The sequence below is a fragment of the Lepidochelys kempii genome, chromosome 10 (assembly GCF_965140265.1).
Source record: "Lepidochelys kempii isolate rLepKem1 chromosome 10, rLepKem1.hap2, whole genome shotgun sequence".
Lineage (NCBI taxonomy): Eukaryota > Metazoa > Chordata > Testudines > Cheloniidae > Lepidochelys > Lepidochelys kempii.
This window is the reverse complement of record NC_133265.1, coordinates 84,501,384-84,516,270: the sequence shown is the minus strand read 5'-3', so window position 1 is coordinate 84,516,270 and position 14,887 is coordinate 84,501,384. Positions and strand designations below refer to the sequence as shown.

At 63.2% G+C, this 14,887-nt stretch overlaps 2 protein-coding genes across 4 annotated transcripts in view; one reads left to right on the top strand and one right to left on the bottom strand.

The window, feature by feature from the left end:
* The first annotated feature begins 819 nt into the window (after positions 1-819).
* IDH2 (isocitrate dehydrogenase (NADP(+)) 2) lies at positions 820-8,833 on the top strand. Its single transcript, XM_073304578.1, has 11 exons — positions 820-971; positions 3,285-3,376; positions 4,082-4,247; positions 4,980-5,140; positions 5,343-5,486; positions 5,963-6,099; positions 6,541-6,692; positions 6,886-6,998; positions 7,350-7,447; positions 7,753-7,845; positions 8,450-8,833. The coding sequence occupies exons 1-11, from the start codon at positions 854-856 to the stop codon at positions 8,535-8,537; spliced, it is 1,362 nt and encodes a 453-aa protein (XP_073160679.1). The 5' UTR covers positions 820-853; the 3' UTR covers positions 8,538-8,833.
* A 1,836-nt stretch (positions 8,834-10,669) lies between these two features.
* ZNF710 (zinc finger protein 710) overlaps positions 10,670-14,887 on the bottom strand; it is a 50,996-nt gene continuing 46,778 nt past the window's right edge. For all 3 annotated transcript variants that reach the window (XM_073304576.1, XM_073304575.1, XM_073304577.1), the window contains 2 exons: positions 14,557-14,731; positions 10,670-11,780 (listed from right to left, as the gene is read on the bottom strand). In XM_073304576.1, the coding sequence (XP_073160677.1) occupies positions 11,608-11,780; positions 14,557-14,731 (348 nt within the window). In that variant the 3' untranslated portion in view covers positions 10,670-11,607. The remainder of the gene's footprint in view (positions 11,781-14,556; positions 14,732-14,887) is intronic.

Genomic DNA, 14,887 nt, shown 5'->3' with positions numbered 1-14,887 from the left:
GAGGGGGGGGTCCGGGCTCCCGGCGGGGGGGGCAGAGGGGGGGTCCGGGCTCCCGGCGGGGGGGCGGCAGAGAGGGGGGTCCGGGCTCCCGGCGGGGGGGCGGCAGAGAGGGGGGTCCGGGGCTCCCGGCGGGGGGGCGGCAGAGAGGGGGGTCCGGGGCTCCCGGCGGGGGGGCGGCAGACGGAGGGGGGTCCGGGGTCCCGGGGGAGGCGGCAGAGGGGGGTCCGGGGCTCCCGGCGGGGGGGTCAGACGGAGGGGGGTCCGGGGCTCCCGGCGGGGGGGCGGCAGGGGGGGTCCGGGCTCCCGGCGGGGGGGTCAGAGGGGGGTCCGGGGCTCCCGGCGGGGGGGCGGCAGGGGGGGGGTCCGGGGCTCCCGGCGGGGGGGCGGCAGAGAGGGGGGTCCGGGGCTCCCGGCGGGGGGGCGGCAGACGGAGGGGGGTCCGGGGTCCCGGGGGAGGCGGCAGAGGGGGGTCCGGGGCTCCCGGCGGGGGGGTCAGACGGAGGGGGGTCCGGGGCTCCCGGCGGGGGGGCGGCAGGGGGGGTCCGGGCTCCCGGCGGGGGGGTCAGAGGGGGGTCCGGGGCTCCCGGCGGGGGGGCGGCAGGGGGGGTCCGGGGTTCCCGGCGGGGGGGTCAGAGGGGGGTCCGGGCTCCCGGCCGGCCGGGAACAAAGGCAGCACGTGGCGCTCGGGGCAGCCGCGCCGGGGTCCCGGGGCCGGGCGGGGGCCGCGCTCCGCCCCGGGGAGGCGCCGGGCCGCGCTGCCCAATGCGCGGAGGCGCCGGGCCGGGCGGGGCCCGCTCACGTGTCCCGGCCGCCCCGAGTCCGCGGCCGGCGCTGCCCGGCTCCGTGTCCCGCGATGGCCCGGTACCTCGGCGCAGCCCCGGCGCTTTGCCGCGCCGCCGCCCCCGGCCTGAGCCGCCGCCCCGCCGCCGCCCTGGCCCCGGCGCTGGGCGCGCACCAGCCGCGCCGCCACTGTGAGTCCGGGGCCCGGGGGAGCCCGGGGGAGCCCGGGGGGGCCCGGGGCCCGGGGGCCCCCAAAGGGCGGAGGCAGCTGCGGGGCGGGTGCGGGAAGCCGGGCCCCCGCGCGAGCGACTCCCCGCCCCACGGGCCCCCCGGCCCCGCCCGGGCCCCCCGGCTGCTCCCGCGACGCGGCCGGTGACCTTGGGCCGCCCGGGCCTTGGGCTCTGCCGGGCGCCTGGCCCGTCTGCCCGGCTCTGCCCCGCGGAGCGGCGTCGGGTCCCGGGGGCTGCCCGCCCCGTCCGCCCTCGGTGCGCGGGGCAGCTGGGTCTCCGCAGCCCCGCCCTGCCCTGGGAGCGGCCCCTGTGCTCCGAGCCGCCCAGCCCGGCCTTCGGAGGGGTGCTGAGCCCTGCCGCCAGCCGGGCCCGGGTGGGGGGTCGGGGGCTCCCGGGCCTGGCGTGCGGGTCGACCCAGGGCCTGCGGGAACGCGGGCCGGGGGGCGGCTCCTGCCCAGGGCCCGGCCAGCCCCGGGGCCCCTCCGGCCACGCCGCGTGTGCTGGCGGGGGCAGCGGGCAGCCCGAGCGCGGCTCCCCCGGAGCGTAGCCTGCGAGGGCCGGGCCGTGGAAAGAGGCGGCGGGATTCCTGCGGCGTAGCGGGTCTCCGGGCGCGCCGGCCGCGACCTGCTCCCTCCCCGGAGAGGGCAGGGCGCGGCTCTCGCCCAGGGGCTGCCAGCAGCTGCTTTCCGAGAATGGCTGCAGCTAGCGTGGGAGCTCAGTGGGTCAGGATGGTGCTGGTGCAGACCTGGGGGGGGGCTGCCCTCCTCGGCCTGAGTCTTGCGGTGCAGCTGGGGAAGGGGAGGCCTCACTCCAGAGCCAAATGGGTCTAATCTGTCCTGGGAGGTCCCTGGGAGCAGTGCTCTAGACAGCCCGGCTAGGTCTAGGCTGCAGCGCCGAATGCCTGGGTCCTAGCAGTGTGAGGGGACGCCCATAACCTGCCTTCAGAGCAGGAGACTGTTCTCCGGCCCCTCCGGCTGAGCCCCGGCCTGGGTTCTTGGAGTCCTGCTGGCTGCCTTGCTCTGGTCTGACTCAGGGCACCATGCCTGGCTCTCAGGGCTGCTGTCAGGCCTGCAAATCTAGGATATTGCTGGCACCCAGCCGGCAGCTCTTTGGGAAGTGTTTGCTTTTGTGAAGCCAGTTCTGGGCTGTTCAGCTTGTGGCCTGTCTGAAAGAACCTGCTCCTCTAAGGTCGTTCAAGGGCGTCGGACCCTTCAGCCTGGCCTAGAGCTCTGGATTTCAAGGCGCAGGAGGGGGAAGAAAGGGGCTTCTGAAAGCCTCTTGTCTGGGCAGCTCCTGCTGTGAATTCTGTTTGTCCCCTCTCCCTCCCCTCCAGTCACCCCTCTGGGCTGTGAAATGGAACAAGCCCCTTTGTGTGAGGCTGGCGGTGGGCCCGGAGCTGCCTGGGAAAGTGCTCACCATGCTAATGCCCTTTCAGAGCTGGAAAGGCCAGCCCTGGATCTCTCTCCCTGCCGCCATGCGGGTGCCCGGGCCTGTGTGCATTCCCCTGCTCTGCCCAGCCGCACTGTGTGCTGGAGGCTGGGGATCAGCTGGCTTCTGCTGCAGCTCATCTGCTGGGAGTGGAAGGGCTGGTTTCTAGTCCCTGATTCCTGTGAGGAGACAGGCCAGCCGCTGCTCTAGAGCGGAGAGCAGGGAGCTGGCAGCAGGCCCTGGCCTGGAGTCAGGATTTGAGTCACAGCATGCGTTTAATTCACTTTCCCTTTAGACAAGATCAGCTGCCGCCCTGGATCCCAGGCGAGAATGAGCTGCACTTAGAGGGCGTTTGTGTGTCCCTAGGTCACCGCCTAGGCCTATGGAGCAGTGCTTTGCCCTTGGCCTTTGGTGCCAGCTGGTGATGGGGAGCAGGCGTGATTCTCCCTGCGAGGGTGTGCCCCACGTTTTCCAGGGGGAGTTTGGGCTGGCTGGGCTCCAGGGGCCTCTGTCCCTGGGTGATACATGCTGCTGGAGGAGCCTGGCAATGGCTTGATGGGATGCCGGGTTCCCTTGGGGCAGTTAGAGCTGGTTCTGGCCCCTGGTCATGGGGCTTCTCAGTTCAAGGAGCTCTGGCTACAAGCCAGCGTGTTTGAATCAGGGCGGGGAATTGCTAAACCCGGACAGGGCTCCCTCGGCTGGAGGCTGGCGCTGCCCGCCTCCCACACGGCCACCTGCTCAGTCTCCACGGCTGGGGGCGGCTTGGGCTGGGCAGATGGCTAGGGTCAGTGGCAGCCTCTGCTCCCAGGTGGCAGGTGCTCTGACAGCAATGATGTTTCTTCCTAGATGCTGACAAACGGATCAAGGTGGCCAAGCCGGTGGTGGAGATGGATGGGGATGAGATGACGCGGATCATCTGGGAGTTCATCAAGGAGAAGGTAGTGTTTGGGGGCAGCAGATGGTCTGCGGGGTGGGAGAGCCCTCCTGCCCCCCGTGGGGCATAGGACCCAAGCTCTGGGGGGGTGGGGGGGGAGGATGAGACTCGTTTGCCCCCTGATGCTGGGTCCTCTGCAGGCGTGGTGACTGGCCAGGTTTCACACGGGCCAGCAGCTCAGGTCCATGCCCCCATCCCTGCTGCCTGTGGGCGAGCTGTCCATGCCCCTCGCTGCTTCAGCAGCACAAACGTGGCCGGAACGCAGGCTGTGTCTAGCCGGCTGGGCCAGTGGGAGCGCCGGGGTTTCTGAAGCTCCCTGGAGAGGATGCAGTCTTGCGTCATGGAACCTGGCTTCCCTCGGTCCTGCTGCTGTCCCCAGCCAGGAAGCAGGTGTCTGAGAACCACCCCCCTGTGGGCTTTGCAGTTTCCTGCGAGTGCGAGAGCCCGGAAGTGGCCCCCGTTGTGGGGCTGGTTCCAACTGTGCCGCAAGGCTGCGGAGGGGAGCGGCAGCTCCAAGGCGACATCCGTGCTTCCTGCGCTCAGCCCCAGCGCGTCTGTAGCGGGTGGGTGTGGCTCCAGGAGCAGCGTTCCCAGCCCCTGGGGCAGCTCGGACACAGCCAGCTCTGCTGCCCCGCTCCCTGCGCGCCGGCGTGGTCTGGGCGCCGTGCCCCTCACGCTGAGCGTGCCCTTTCCCCACCTTGCCCTCCAGCTGATCCTGCCCAACGTCGACGTGCAGCTGAAGTACTTTGACCTGGGCCTGCCGAACCGGGACCAGACAGACGACCAGGTCACCATTGACTCGGCGCTGGCTACCCAGAAGTACAGCGTGGCCGTGAAGTGTGCCACCATCACGCCTGATGAAGCCAGAGTGGAAGGTGCAGAGGGCAGGCTGCCAGGGAGAGGGGTGAGGTTGCTCCTGGGACAGGCGCTGCCGTGGCAGGGGACCCTGGGCAGCGAGCCCAGACCTCACTGAGCACTGGAGGAGATGGAGTAGGGCTCAGACTCCATGTGAGCTGGGCTTGGGGGACTGGGCTGGGCTGGGCTGCTCTCTGTGGGGCACTTACCCTCCTCCCCCTTGTCTGCACTCCCTGCTCCTGGCAGCTCCTTGGGCGTCTGAGTCTTGCTGTACTCGCTCCTGGGGCCTGTGCAGGGGCAGCTCCAGCCTCTGGGTTCTGGTGCCGCCCAGCGCCCCTGGCTGGGGCAGGCATAGGCATCTCTGCTCTGCCTCCTGGCTGGGTCCCAGCACTGACCTCGGCGCAGACAGATGCTGCGGTTCTAGCAGCCCCTGGGCATCACGACACCTTCTCCCTGCGCTGCCTGGCTCCTTGCCACTCAGTGACACGGGGAGGTCAGGGCTCGCTGGCTGGAGCCGGCCCTCCGAGCAGCAGGGGCTCAGGCGTGAAGGGCTGGCCTGCAGGAGCTGAGCTGTGACCCTGGACCGTGAGACCCCCCCCAGTGTGAGGTGTGGCTCCTGGCTGGCACTGCAGGGGCTGGCATGGGGTTGGGCTGCCAGGGTGCCTAGTGGGGAGGATGCTGTGGAGGGGGTTGTGTGTGGGAGGGGGCTGGGCCCATGGCACGTCTTCCTCCCCCTCCCCCCTTGTTTGTAGAGTTCAAGCTGAAGAAGATGTGGAAGAGCCCCAACGGCACAATCCGAAACATCTTGGGCGGGACCGTCTTCAGGGAGCCCATCGTCTGCAAGAACATTCCCCGCCTGGTCCCGGGCTGGACCAAGCCCATCACCATCGGCAGACATGCCCACGGCGACCAGGTGAGCCTGCCACTGCGGGGCCCTGTGTGGGCCGGGGTGGCTGGACGGCAGCAGGCACCGACCGTGTGCCCATGGCTCAGCAGGGGGCTGGCGTGGGGCCTGTGGGGTGCTGAAGTGGGGGCTGTTGGCAGCGAGTGCAGGGGCGGGCTCGGGGTGGGTGGTTGCCATGGCTGCTGAGCGTAACTCTTTGGCCTGTTTTCAGTACAAGGCCACAGACTTCGTTGTGGACAGGTCCGGGACATTCAAGATGGTGTTCACCCCGAAGGACGGCAGTGCCGTGAAGGAGTGGGAGGTTTACAACTTCCCTGGCGGGGGTGTCGGCATGGGCATGTACAACACGGACGAGGTGAGAGGCGGGCAGGCACAGCCGGGGTGTTCTCCAGTCCTGGCGCTGCAGGGCTGGGGGACGGGAGCAACTGATGCTGGCAGCCCCTCTCGGCATGGGGGTGAGGGTTCCCGGTGGGGCTATGCCCTTCTTGGCTAGCAGGATCTCAGCCCGACTCCCCTTATGGCCTAGCACAGCCCTCCACATGCTGCCCGGGGAGCCAGCCCGTGGCTGCAATGAGGGGTCCCCTGCCCAGCTGCCTCCTGGGCTGGGAAACGGGCAGAGGCTGTAGGTGGAGTGTGGGAGCCAAGCCCTGGCTGGGGGACGGGCTCCTTCTCTCCCTTGGGCGTTGGCAGTTGGACGAGGCCTGAGCCCATCTGGGGCTGCCTGGAACCAGCCAAAGGCAGCTGCCAAGAGACTCAGCTGCCCCCTCCCTGCCCCGCGGCGCCTGCAGCTGGCGCTGAGGGAGTCACCGGCCGGCCCACACTCCCTTGCAGTCTATCTCCGGCTTCGCGCACAGCTGCTTCCAGTACGCCATCCAGAAGAAGTTGCCCCTCTACATGAGCACCAAGAACACCATCCTCAAGGCCTACGATGGGCGCTTCAAAGACATCTTCCAGGAGATCTTCGACAAGTACGGCCTGACCTGTCCTGAGCCCTCCCTGGGGAGTCCCTGAGCCGCCCCACTCCCTACAGTGCCCCTGCCGGGGGTCCCCTGGTGCCGCCCCGCTCCCTACAGTGCCCCTGCCGGGGGTCCCCTGGTGCCGCCCCGCTCCCTACAGCGCCCCTGCTGGGGAGGGCAGGACCAGCGTACTGTATGGTAGTAGCCCTGCAAGAGTGGCTCTGTGCAGGTGGGTCCAGGCTGGAGGCCTGGCCCTGGTGCTATTATGTTGAAGGCCCATGAAGCTGATTAGAGCCTTTAGAGCCTGTGTCTAGAAGCAGCTGCCCTTGGGGAGATGCAGAGGGGTTTACTGGGTACCCAGCTCTTCCCATCCTGCCTGAGCCGTGGAGGCTCTCTGGGTGCGCTCCAGGGTGGGGGCAGGGGCTCCCGGTGACTGTGCTCTCGGCTCCCCAGGCACTACAAGACGGAGTTTGACAAGCTGAAGATCTGGTATGAGCACCGGCTCATCGATGACATGGTGGCCCAGGTGCTGAAATCCTCCGGCGGCTTCGTCTGGGCCTGTAAGAACTACGACGGTGATGTCCAGTCGGACATCCTGGCCCAAGGTAACGCTGGGTGGGGGGGCCACCACAGGGCTCAGCCCCGGACTTGTGGGGGCTGAGGCCCTCCTGCTCGGCCTGGCTGGGGAGGGCAGCCTTATGCCTGGGGCATCTCCATGCAGGATCTGCCAGTGCTGCCTTGCCCTGCAGGCCAGGGGCTCCCGGGCTGCTCCTCACTGGACTCTGCTTCGCGCTCTAGGGTTCGGTTCCCTGGGCCTGATGACCTCCGTCTTGGTGTGCCCGGATGGAAAGACCATAGAAGCTGAGGCAGCCCATGGCACTGTCACCCGCCACTACCGGGAGCACCAGAAGGTGGGTGTGCGCACCCCCCCACCCGCCCCGCAAGCACTGCACCTGCTCTGTGAGTGCGGCTGGGGCCCCCCCCCGCCCGTGCCCAGTCCAGGGGAGGGGCTTGGCAGTGAGCAGAGAGTCCCTGTTCACACTCTGGATGAGGGAGGGGCTGGGGACTGGCCAGTGTGCCCCTCTGGGGCTGTTTCCCTGCCCTGAGCCTGCCAGGTGTGGGGTGGGATCCAGGGTCTCTCCCGGCAGCTCTGGGTGGGGAGGAGCGTGCATTGCTTGCTGCGGCTGCCCAGAGCCTCGGGGTGCAGGGCTGGGTCAGTGTCTCCCCATCACTAGGTGTTCTGATGCTCTGCCCTCCTGCAGGGACGACCCACCAGCACTAACCCCATTGCCAGCATCTTTGCCTGGACGCGTGGCCTGGAGCACAGAGGCAAGCTGGACAGTAACCCGGATCTCATGAAGTAAGCATTGCACCAGAGCAGCAGCCAGCACCAGCCCAGGGCCAGTGCTGCAGCTCAGTCTCCTGGAGCCCGGAGCCTTCCCTCAGCTGGCAGGCGGCTGACCCCCTCTTTGGGGCTAATGTCGCCGGTGACTGTACCAGGCCATGGGTCGCTTCTGTGGAAGGAGCCTGGCTGGCCACCGTGTCAGGGTAACGCGGCTCCTTGGCCAGCCCCGAGACCAGAGCCAGGCTTCCAGCAACAGCCTGGTCGGTGGGCTGTGGGGAGGAAAGCGGGGTGCAGGCTGTGACCTTGTTGTCTCCCCCCAGGTTTGCTCAGACTCTGGAGAAGGTCTGCGTGGAGACGGTGGAGAGTGGAGCTATGACAAAGGACCTTGCAGGCTGCATCCACGGGCTCAGCAAGTGAGTGACTCACAGGGGGGAGCAGGGGGCTGAGCGCTCTGGGGCCTGGCTCCCTGCTCGGGGGGTGGTGGGGGTGGGGCTCTGTAGAGCTGCCCCCGCTGCCTGGCTCAGACAGGACCGTGCCCCTTTGCGCTGTTGTCCTCCCACCCGCTCCTCAGGCACCCCTTATCCATCCAGCACCCTGGAAAGGCCAGTGCTGCCAGGGGGTGGGTGATACCTTTGTCCCACCTGGCTCTGCAGCATCTGTACCCTGAGCTGTCGGGCTCGTGAGGGTGCTCTTGTGCTGGGAATTGGGCAGGATGGGGTCCCCGTGCCTGGTGTCTCTGGGGGGAGCTGGAGGCTTGACTGTCACACAGCAGAGACAGCGGGGTCCCTGCTCGTGCTGCCATGCAGGACAGGTGGCTGCAGGGGCCTGTCCCCACTCCCCCCCGTCAGCCAGGCCAGACTCCACAGGGACCTGCTGCAGCTGGCTCAGGGGCTGCACTTGCTCCCAGCATTGCTGCGAGGCAGGTCCGGCTGCCCGTGCGGGACAGAGAAGCCAATGAAGGGGCAGCGGGAGAGGCTGCCAGCGCAGTCCCCCCGACCCTCCTCCCTTGTCTTTCAGCGTGAAGCTGAACGAGCACTATGTGAACACCACGGACTTCCTGGACGCAATCAAGAACAACTTGGACAAAGCCCTGGGCAAGCAGTAGAGGCGAGGGGCTGCTCAGGGGTGGGGTGGGGGGGTGTCCATCCGTCCGCGTGCCGTGGTACCCGGGCCGGGCAGTTTACCTCATGAACAGGCTAGGAGCGAACGCTGCTCTGAGCTCATGGCCTGGGCCCAGGAACACTCGGATTCGTTTTTATAACGTGTTTTTTAAAGTATTTCTAGGAGCGTGAGTGCCAGGGGCTTGTGGCCAGGCCTGGCCAGTGCTGCCAGGCGTGTGCTTAATTTATGTAACCTCTGACCTCATGGTGCCAAGTGTAGCTAATAAACCTCTTCACCCTCCTGCTGTCTGCTGCCCAGAAAGGGTTAACAGGCCACTGGCCAGTTGCAGTTGCTTTGCTGCGCCCTGGTGGCAAACTCCCCTCTCGTTACCCCTGGACCGTTACCCCATACTGCATTCACCTCCAGGAAGAGCCCTGCCTGCAGCCCCGCCCCCAGCCAAAGCTGCTCTTTGGGCAGGTGCAGGGCCAGGCCAGCAGCCAGGGTGGGGCCTGCCCCCCCCGGGAAGTCCCACAGCTAAAGGCTGCTGTGTGGAATGACTGGGAAACAGCTGTCCCAGCGAGGGACCTCCAGTGCAGCCGAGAGCTTTGCATGCATGAGCCCAGTGCCTGCGCTGTGCACACAATGCAGTGACGGCAGGAGCTGCACCCTGCTGCTGTCCTCCACTCAGGGACAGGCATGCGCCAGCCACCCAGTCCTCTCCGGCCTCGGCAATCCCCATCTCTGCCCCTGGGCCCGGCCTGCCTGCGAGGGCTCCGGCGCTGACCTAGAAGAGGCCGTGTAGAGAACGCGGCAGGGAGCGAGTGGCTGCCTCCTGGGCAGTCAGAGATCCTGCTCCACCTTCCCTCTTCCTGGGCTCAGCCGTGCTTCAGCATGCTTGCTGCAGGCGCTGTCTGGTAAGGGGGGCCAAAGGCAGCTTGCAGCCGGAGGGCTTGCACCCCAGGCCCTGCGAGGGATGTGGGCCAGCAATGGCACCTAGGGCTCAATTGCCACCTAGTTTTTGGGCAGCTTTATTTGAGAGTCCCTCAGCATTGCTGGGGCAGGGGAAAAGTGACTGCAAAGCTGGAGCTGCCAGTGGCTGAGCTCCACCAGTAAGGCCTGGCCTGGGCATTCCTCAGCAGCCCAGATAGCCTGGCTGTGGGCTAGCACCCGCCCTTCCACTGTTCCCCAGGGAGGGGGCGTTGGCACTGAAGGGGAATGGGGTGAGCTGCATGCTCACCTCCCTGCTGAGGCCTGGTCTTTCTGTGCTTGTGCAGAGCCAGGGTCACACTGTCCTGAGCTGGCAGGAGATGGGAAAGTGGCAAAGCCTCTTCCCCTGTGTAAAGCCCTGGAGCCCTTAAAGGAGCAGCTTCCCTGCCTGCAGCCAGCTAGCATAGGGCCTGCCTTGCTTGGGCCATAAGTCCAGCCTTTGCTGGCTGCCCGAAACACATGCAGGAGGGCAGCATGGAGGCATGGTCTCTGGGTGCCCCCCGGGCTTCCCTCTCCAGCCCAGCAGCCACTAGTATACTGGGGTTGTTTATAGGCTGGGGGAGGTTACTGGAACCCTTGGTGCAGATGCTTCACTGCATCCTCTCCCTGCTGTGCTTTGCTTCCCTAAGCTGCTGTTTCCACACAGTTCCAGCCTCTGCCCTTGCTCTGGGACTCGCTGGATCTTGCACTTAGGCCAGGGCTGGCTCCCTGGGTGCTGCTGGGGGACACGCCCCTGGGGCAGGTTCCTGCAGCCATGTTTTTCCGGCTGGTCGAGAGAATAAGGGGGTTGTGCTGCAGCCTGGAGTTCCCTATGCTTCTCCGGTAAGAGCCCCTGCCCCAGGGCCTGCCTCACCTGCTACCCTCTGCCCCCTGGTGTGCACTGCCAGGGGGCTGGGCCGCTGCTGTTACGCCAGCCCCAGGGCAGAAATCCTCTCCCTAAGCAGCAGCCTGGGGAAGTAACAGCGCCTACCCCGTCCTCCCTTGGGTTCCCTCGGCCAGTCTTCATGGGCAGCAGGCACACACAGTCACTTTCCTTCAGGGAGCGCTGGCAGCTCTGGGCCCCAGCGTGTCCCCATTCCGGATGCGCTCCCCCCCTGGGAATCCAGCACCCCCCCCAGCAGCTCCAGCTCACACGCAAGTTACACAGCGTTACAAAGGAAGGTGGTTTGATTTATCCTTTAACCACTCAGCACATCTGAAAAAAATAAATTACTTCAAAATACCACCATTTTTCAGGTTTGTACAGGTCTGTTGTCCTTTAAACACAGCGCTCAGCCCTGAGCCTCCCCTGGGGTCGATAAGAAAATACTCTCTGTGTACAGGGCTAGCTCCAGCTCAGCTTGGCAGCAGCATCTCGCCCTGCCCCTCCGGGCTGATGCTAGAGCAAGTGGTCCTGGCCCCTGCGTGGGCAAAGGGGGGAGAGCAGGAGAGGCCCCCCATGGCTATTTCCTGTGGTGGAGGGTAGCCGCACAGCCAAGAGGGGAGATAAAGTGGGACTAGCTGCAGTCCCCACCACAGCAGACTAGGGAGGAGGTAGAATATAATTAATGCTCATCAGATTCTGGACCATGCCTTTCCCTACCTGGGGAAAATATGGTGGCCAGAGAGCATCTCTTCTAGTGCCCCCCAGGGGCTGAGCCCAGGAGCCAGCGCTCCCTCCCAGTGCCGCAGCCTGAGCGCTATGCTCACCCTTAGACTGCAGGCAGGAATGAACACAGGGATCTCTGCTCTTCCCCCAGGCAAGGGGTGGTGAAAAAGGAGCCCTGAGAGGGGATGACCTAGGTGAGGGGCCTGCGGGCCTGCAGCAGGCCCAGTCTCACTCCACCCTGGATGGCCTGAGGAGTGAGTGGCACAGCACATCACCTCTGCAGGCCTATGGCTGAGGGCTACTACTTCCTGCAGCCCAGCTCCAGCCTGGCACTGCCAGGGCTCAGAGCCATCCCCATTTCCTCCTTCACCATGGGGCAGGCCCCGCTGAGCCTGGCTTTTGGTTCTGGATGCTGCAGCAGGGGACAGGAGCTTGTTTTCCCCATGTCACGCCCTGTCTTGACCCCGCACATGGCTGGGCCTAGGCCCCCATCTCTCGGCTACAACATGTTGTAATAGGCCATTTCCTTCATGGCCTGCTCGGTCAGGGCATTCTCGTCCGGGGGGTTGCCCACCCCTGCGTAGTCATAGGCATTCTCCTCATCGTACTCCTCCATTTCCTGCTGGGGGTCTAGCTCCACATGTTCCGCCCCGGTCAGTTCCATCATGGGATCTAGGAACGACACGACACGACACGTGGGGTCGGAGGACAGGGCGGCTGGGCAGTCGCATGCATCGTGCCATGCGATGCGGAGCACGGCCCAGCAGCACAGCCGGGGCAGGGCATTTCTGACACCCACCTACCTTGGAGAGCTGGCCCTGAACCCCCTGAGTAATGTGTGGCCAGCTGGGGAGCTGGACACCTGTCTCTGATGTTCCTGATAGTGGGGCTTTCATATTAGCCTCCCCGTCCCTGGCTGTCCGCTATCATAACCTGCCAGGAAAGGGGAATGCAAAGGAGGCAGCCCCTCCCCCCATGCTCTGACCCACATCTGCAAGACCCTTTCAAGGCCCTGGAGCAGTGGCAATGCAGTGCTGCGCCTGACCGTGGGAGGTGGTTTTCATCAGAACGGCCAGACTGGGTCAGACCAAAGGTCTCTCCAGCCCAGTATCCTGTCTACCGCCAGTGACCAATGCCAGGTGCCCCAGAGGGAGTGAACCTAACAGGTAAGGACCTAGTGATCTCTCTCCTGCCATCCATCTCCGCCCTCTGGCAAACAGAGGCTAGGGACACCATTCCTCACCCATCCTGGCTAATAGCCATTAATGGACTTAACCTCCATGAATGTATCCAGTTCTCTTTTAAACCCTGTTATAGTCCTAGCCTTCACAACCTCCTCAGGCAAGGAGTTCCACAGGTTGACTCTGTGCTGAATGAAGAACTTCCTTTTGCTTGTTTTAAACCTGCTGCCCATTAATTTCATTTGGTGGCCCCTAGTTCTTATATTATGGGAACAAGTAAATAACTTTTCCTTATTCACTTTCTCCATACCACTCATGGTTTTATAGACCTTTATCACATCCCTCCCTTAGTCTCCTCTTTTCCAAGCTGAAAAGTCCTAGCCTCTTTAATCTCTCCTCATATGGGACCCGTTCCAAACCCCTAATCATTTTAGTTGCCCCTTTCTGAACCTTTTCTAATGCCAGTGTATCTTTTTTGAGATGAGGGGACCACATCTGTACACAGTATTCAAGATGTGGGTGTACCATGGATTTATATAAGGGTAAGAAGATATTCTCCGTCTTATTCGCTATCCCTTTTTTAATGATTCCTAACATCCCGTTTGCTTTTTTGACTGCCACTGCACACTGAGTGGACATCTTCAGAGAACGATCCACGATGACGCCAAGATCTTTCTCCTGATTAGTTGTAGCTAAATTACCCCCCCCCCATCATATCGTATGTATAGGTGGGGTTATTTTTTCCAATGTGCATTACTTTACATTTATCCACATTAAATTTCATTTGCCATTTTGTTGCCCAAGCACTTAGTTTTGTGAGATCTTTCTGAAGTTCTTCACAGTCTGCTTTGGTCTTAACTATCTTGAGCAGTTTAGTATCATCTGCAAACTTTGCCACCTCACTGTTTACCCCTTTCTCTGGATCATTTATGAATAAGTTGAATAGGATTGGTCCTAGGACTGACCCTTAGGGAACACCACTAGTTACCCCTCTCCATTCTGAAAATTTACCATTTATTCCTACCCTTTGTTCCCTGTCTTTTAACTAGTTCTCAATCCATGAAAGGATCTTCTCTTTTATCCCATGACAACTTAATTTACATAAGAGCCTTTGGTGAGGGACCTTGTCAAAGGCTTTTTGGAAATCTAAGTACACTATGTCCACTGGATTCCCCTTGTCCACATGGTTGTTGACCCGCTCAAAGAACTCTAATCCATTAGTAAGACATGATCTCCTGTTACAGAAACCATGTTGACTTTTGTGTAACAATTGATGCTCTTCAAAGTGTCTGACAATTCTATTCTTTACCCTCATTCCCCTGGCCCACGGTGCACTCTGGGGCCCAGGTGTCAGGCTTTGTAACACTGTGCCTGAGTGCCAGGCAGTGCAGGTGTCTAGCTGGCTTGCTTGCCCACCACCACCCTCCCCGTGTGATGGGCTGCCCCATGGCATGCTGCCATCTCTGGCACTTAGTGATTACAGCATAGACCCAGGTCAGCACCCCTGGTACAATGCACTTTGAGGACCATGCAGATGGTTTTTCAATTGCAGTGGCATGGCAGAATCTCAGCCTTCATTAATGGGCGTACAGTGCTAGCTGAGAACCCGTGACCCAGGCACCGCCATTGGAGGGAGGCTGCAGTCACCTTGAAACAACAGCTCAGAGCTGCAGCTCCTCGTTTCTGCTGGAGGCTAGAGTCTGAACCCTAATGCTGACGATTAAGTGTCAACATCATTAGCTAATTCACTGTGGGGTGCTTGAGCAGAACCAGCCAGCTAAAGCATCTCGCCATCCCTATGGGAGGGAGGGCCAGAGACTGGGAATACAGAATTCCATCCCCTAACAACGTCACCTCAGCCCTGGCCAAAGGGAGAGGAAGGCAGAGATGCACCCTTGATGCTACCAGAAGCCTTAACTGCTCCCAAGCAGCTGCTCAAACCTCCAGCTTCCACCTGACAGCCTCTGTGCTGCAGTGACGTGCAACACACAATGTCTGACGTGTGGGGAAGCCCACACATACATGCTGTGAGGGGGAAGGGGAAGCCTGGGGGCAATGCTGCACAACCCAATGGAGGGCTACCAGGAGCCTGGGTTAGTACAGGACCGGCACGTTCCAAAAGGCCCCTGCAGAGGAGCCGTGGTGCAGCCCTCTCCTCAAGCTAGCAGGTCACCAGACGACAGCAGGGTTTGGCCAGATCTCTTTGTGCGTGCCCTATCAATGCTGGCTTCCCCTTCCCAGGAGACCCAGCAGGCCACCACACCCACCTTGGCTGTCCAGGCTGATGTCCATGACCCCATGTTTGACCTTCATGTGCCGGCTCAGGTTGCCTTTCAGGTTAAACTTGCTGGAGCAGTAGGGGCATTTGAAGGGTTTGCTCCCGGCATGCAGGTGCATGTGCCCCAGCAGGTTGTACATGCGGTTGAAGGACTTCCCACAAACCTGGGAACAACAGGCCACCCATTAGGCAAGCCCCATCCCTGTGTCTGCACATGGTATCACCCCCCTCCCGCCCCCACTGCCAGCGGGCGGCTGCCTTCCACAGCCAGGCCTGCCTTAAGGGTCTGGGGTTTTCAAACGAGCCCCGCAGATCGACTA

Excerpts from the sequence above, each read along its gene's own strand:
- IDH2 (XM_073304578.1), top strand. The coding sequence starts at position 854 with ATGGCCCGGTACCTCGGCGCAGCCCCGGCGCTTTGCCGCGCCGCCGCC. Across the intron at positions 6,100-6,540 it reads TTCCAGGAGATCTTCGACAA|GCACTACAAGACGGAGTTTG; the intron begins GTACGGCCTGAC and ends TCGGCTCCCCAG. Across the intron at positions 6,693-6,885 it reads GTCGGACATCCTGGCCCAAG|GGTTCGGTTCCCTGGGCCTG; the intron begins GTAACGCTGGGT and ends TTCGCGCTCTAG.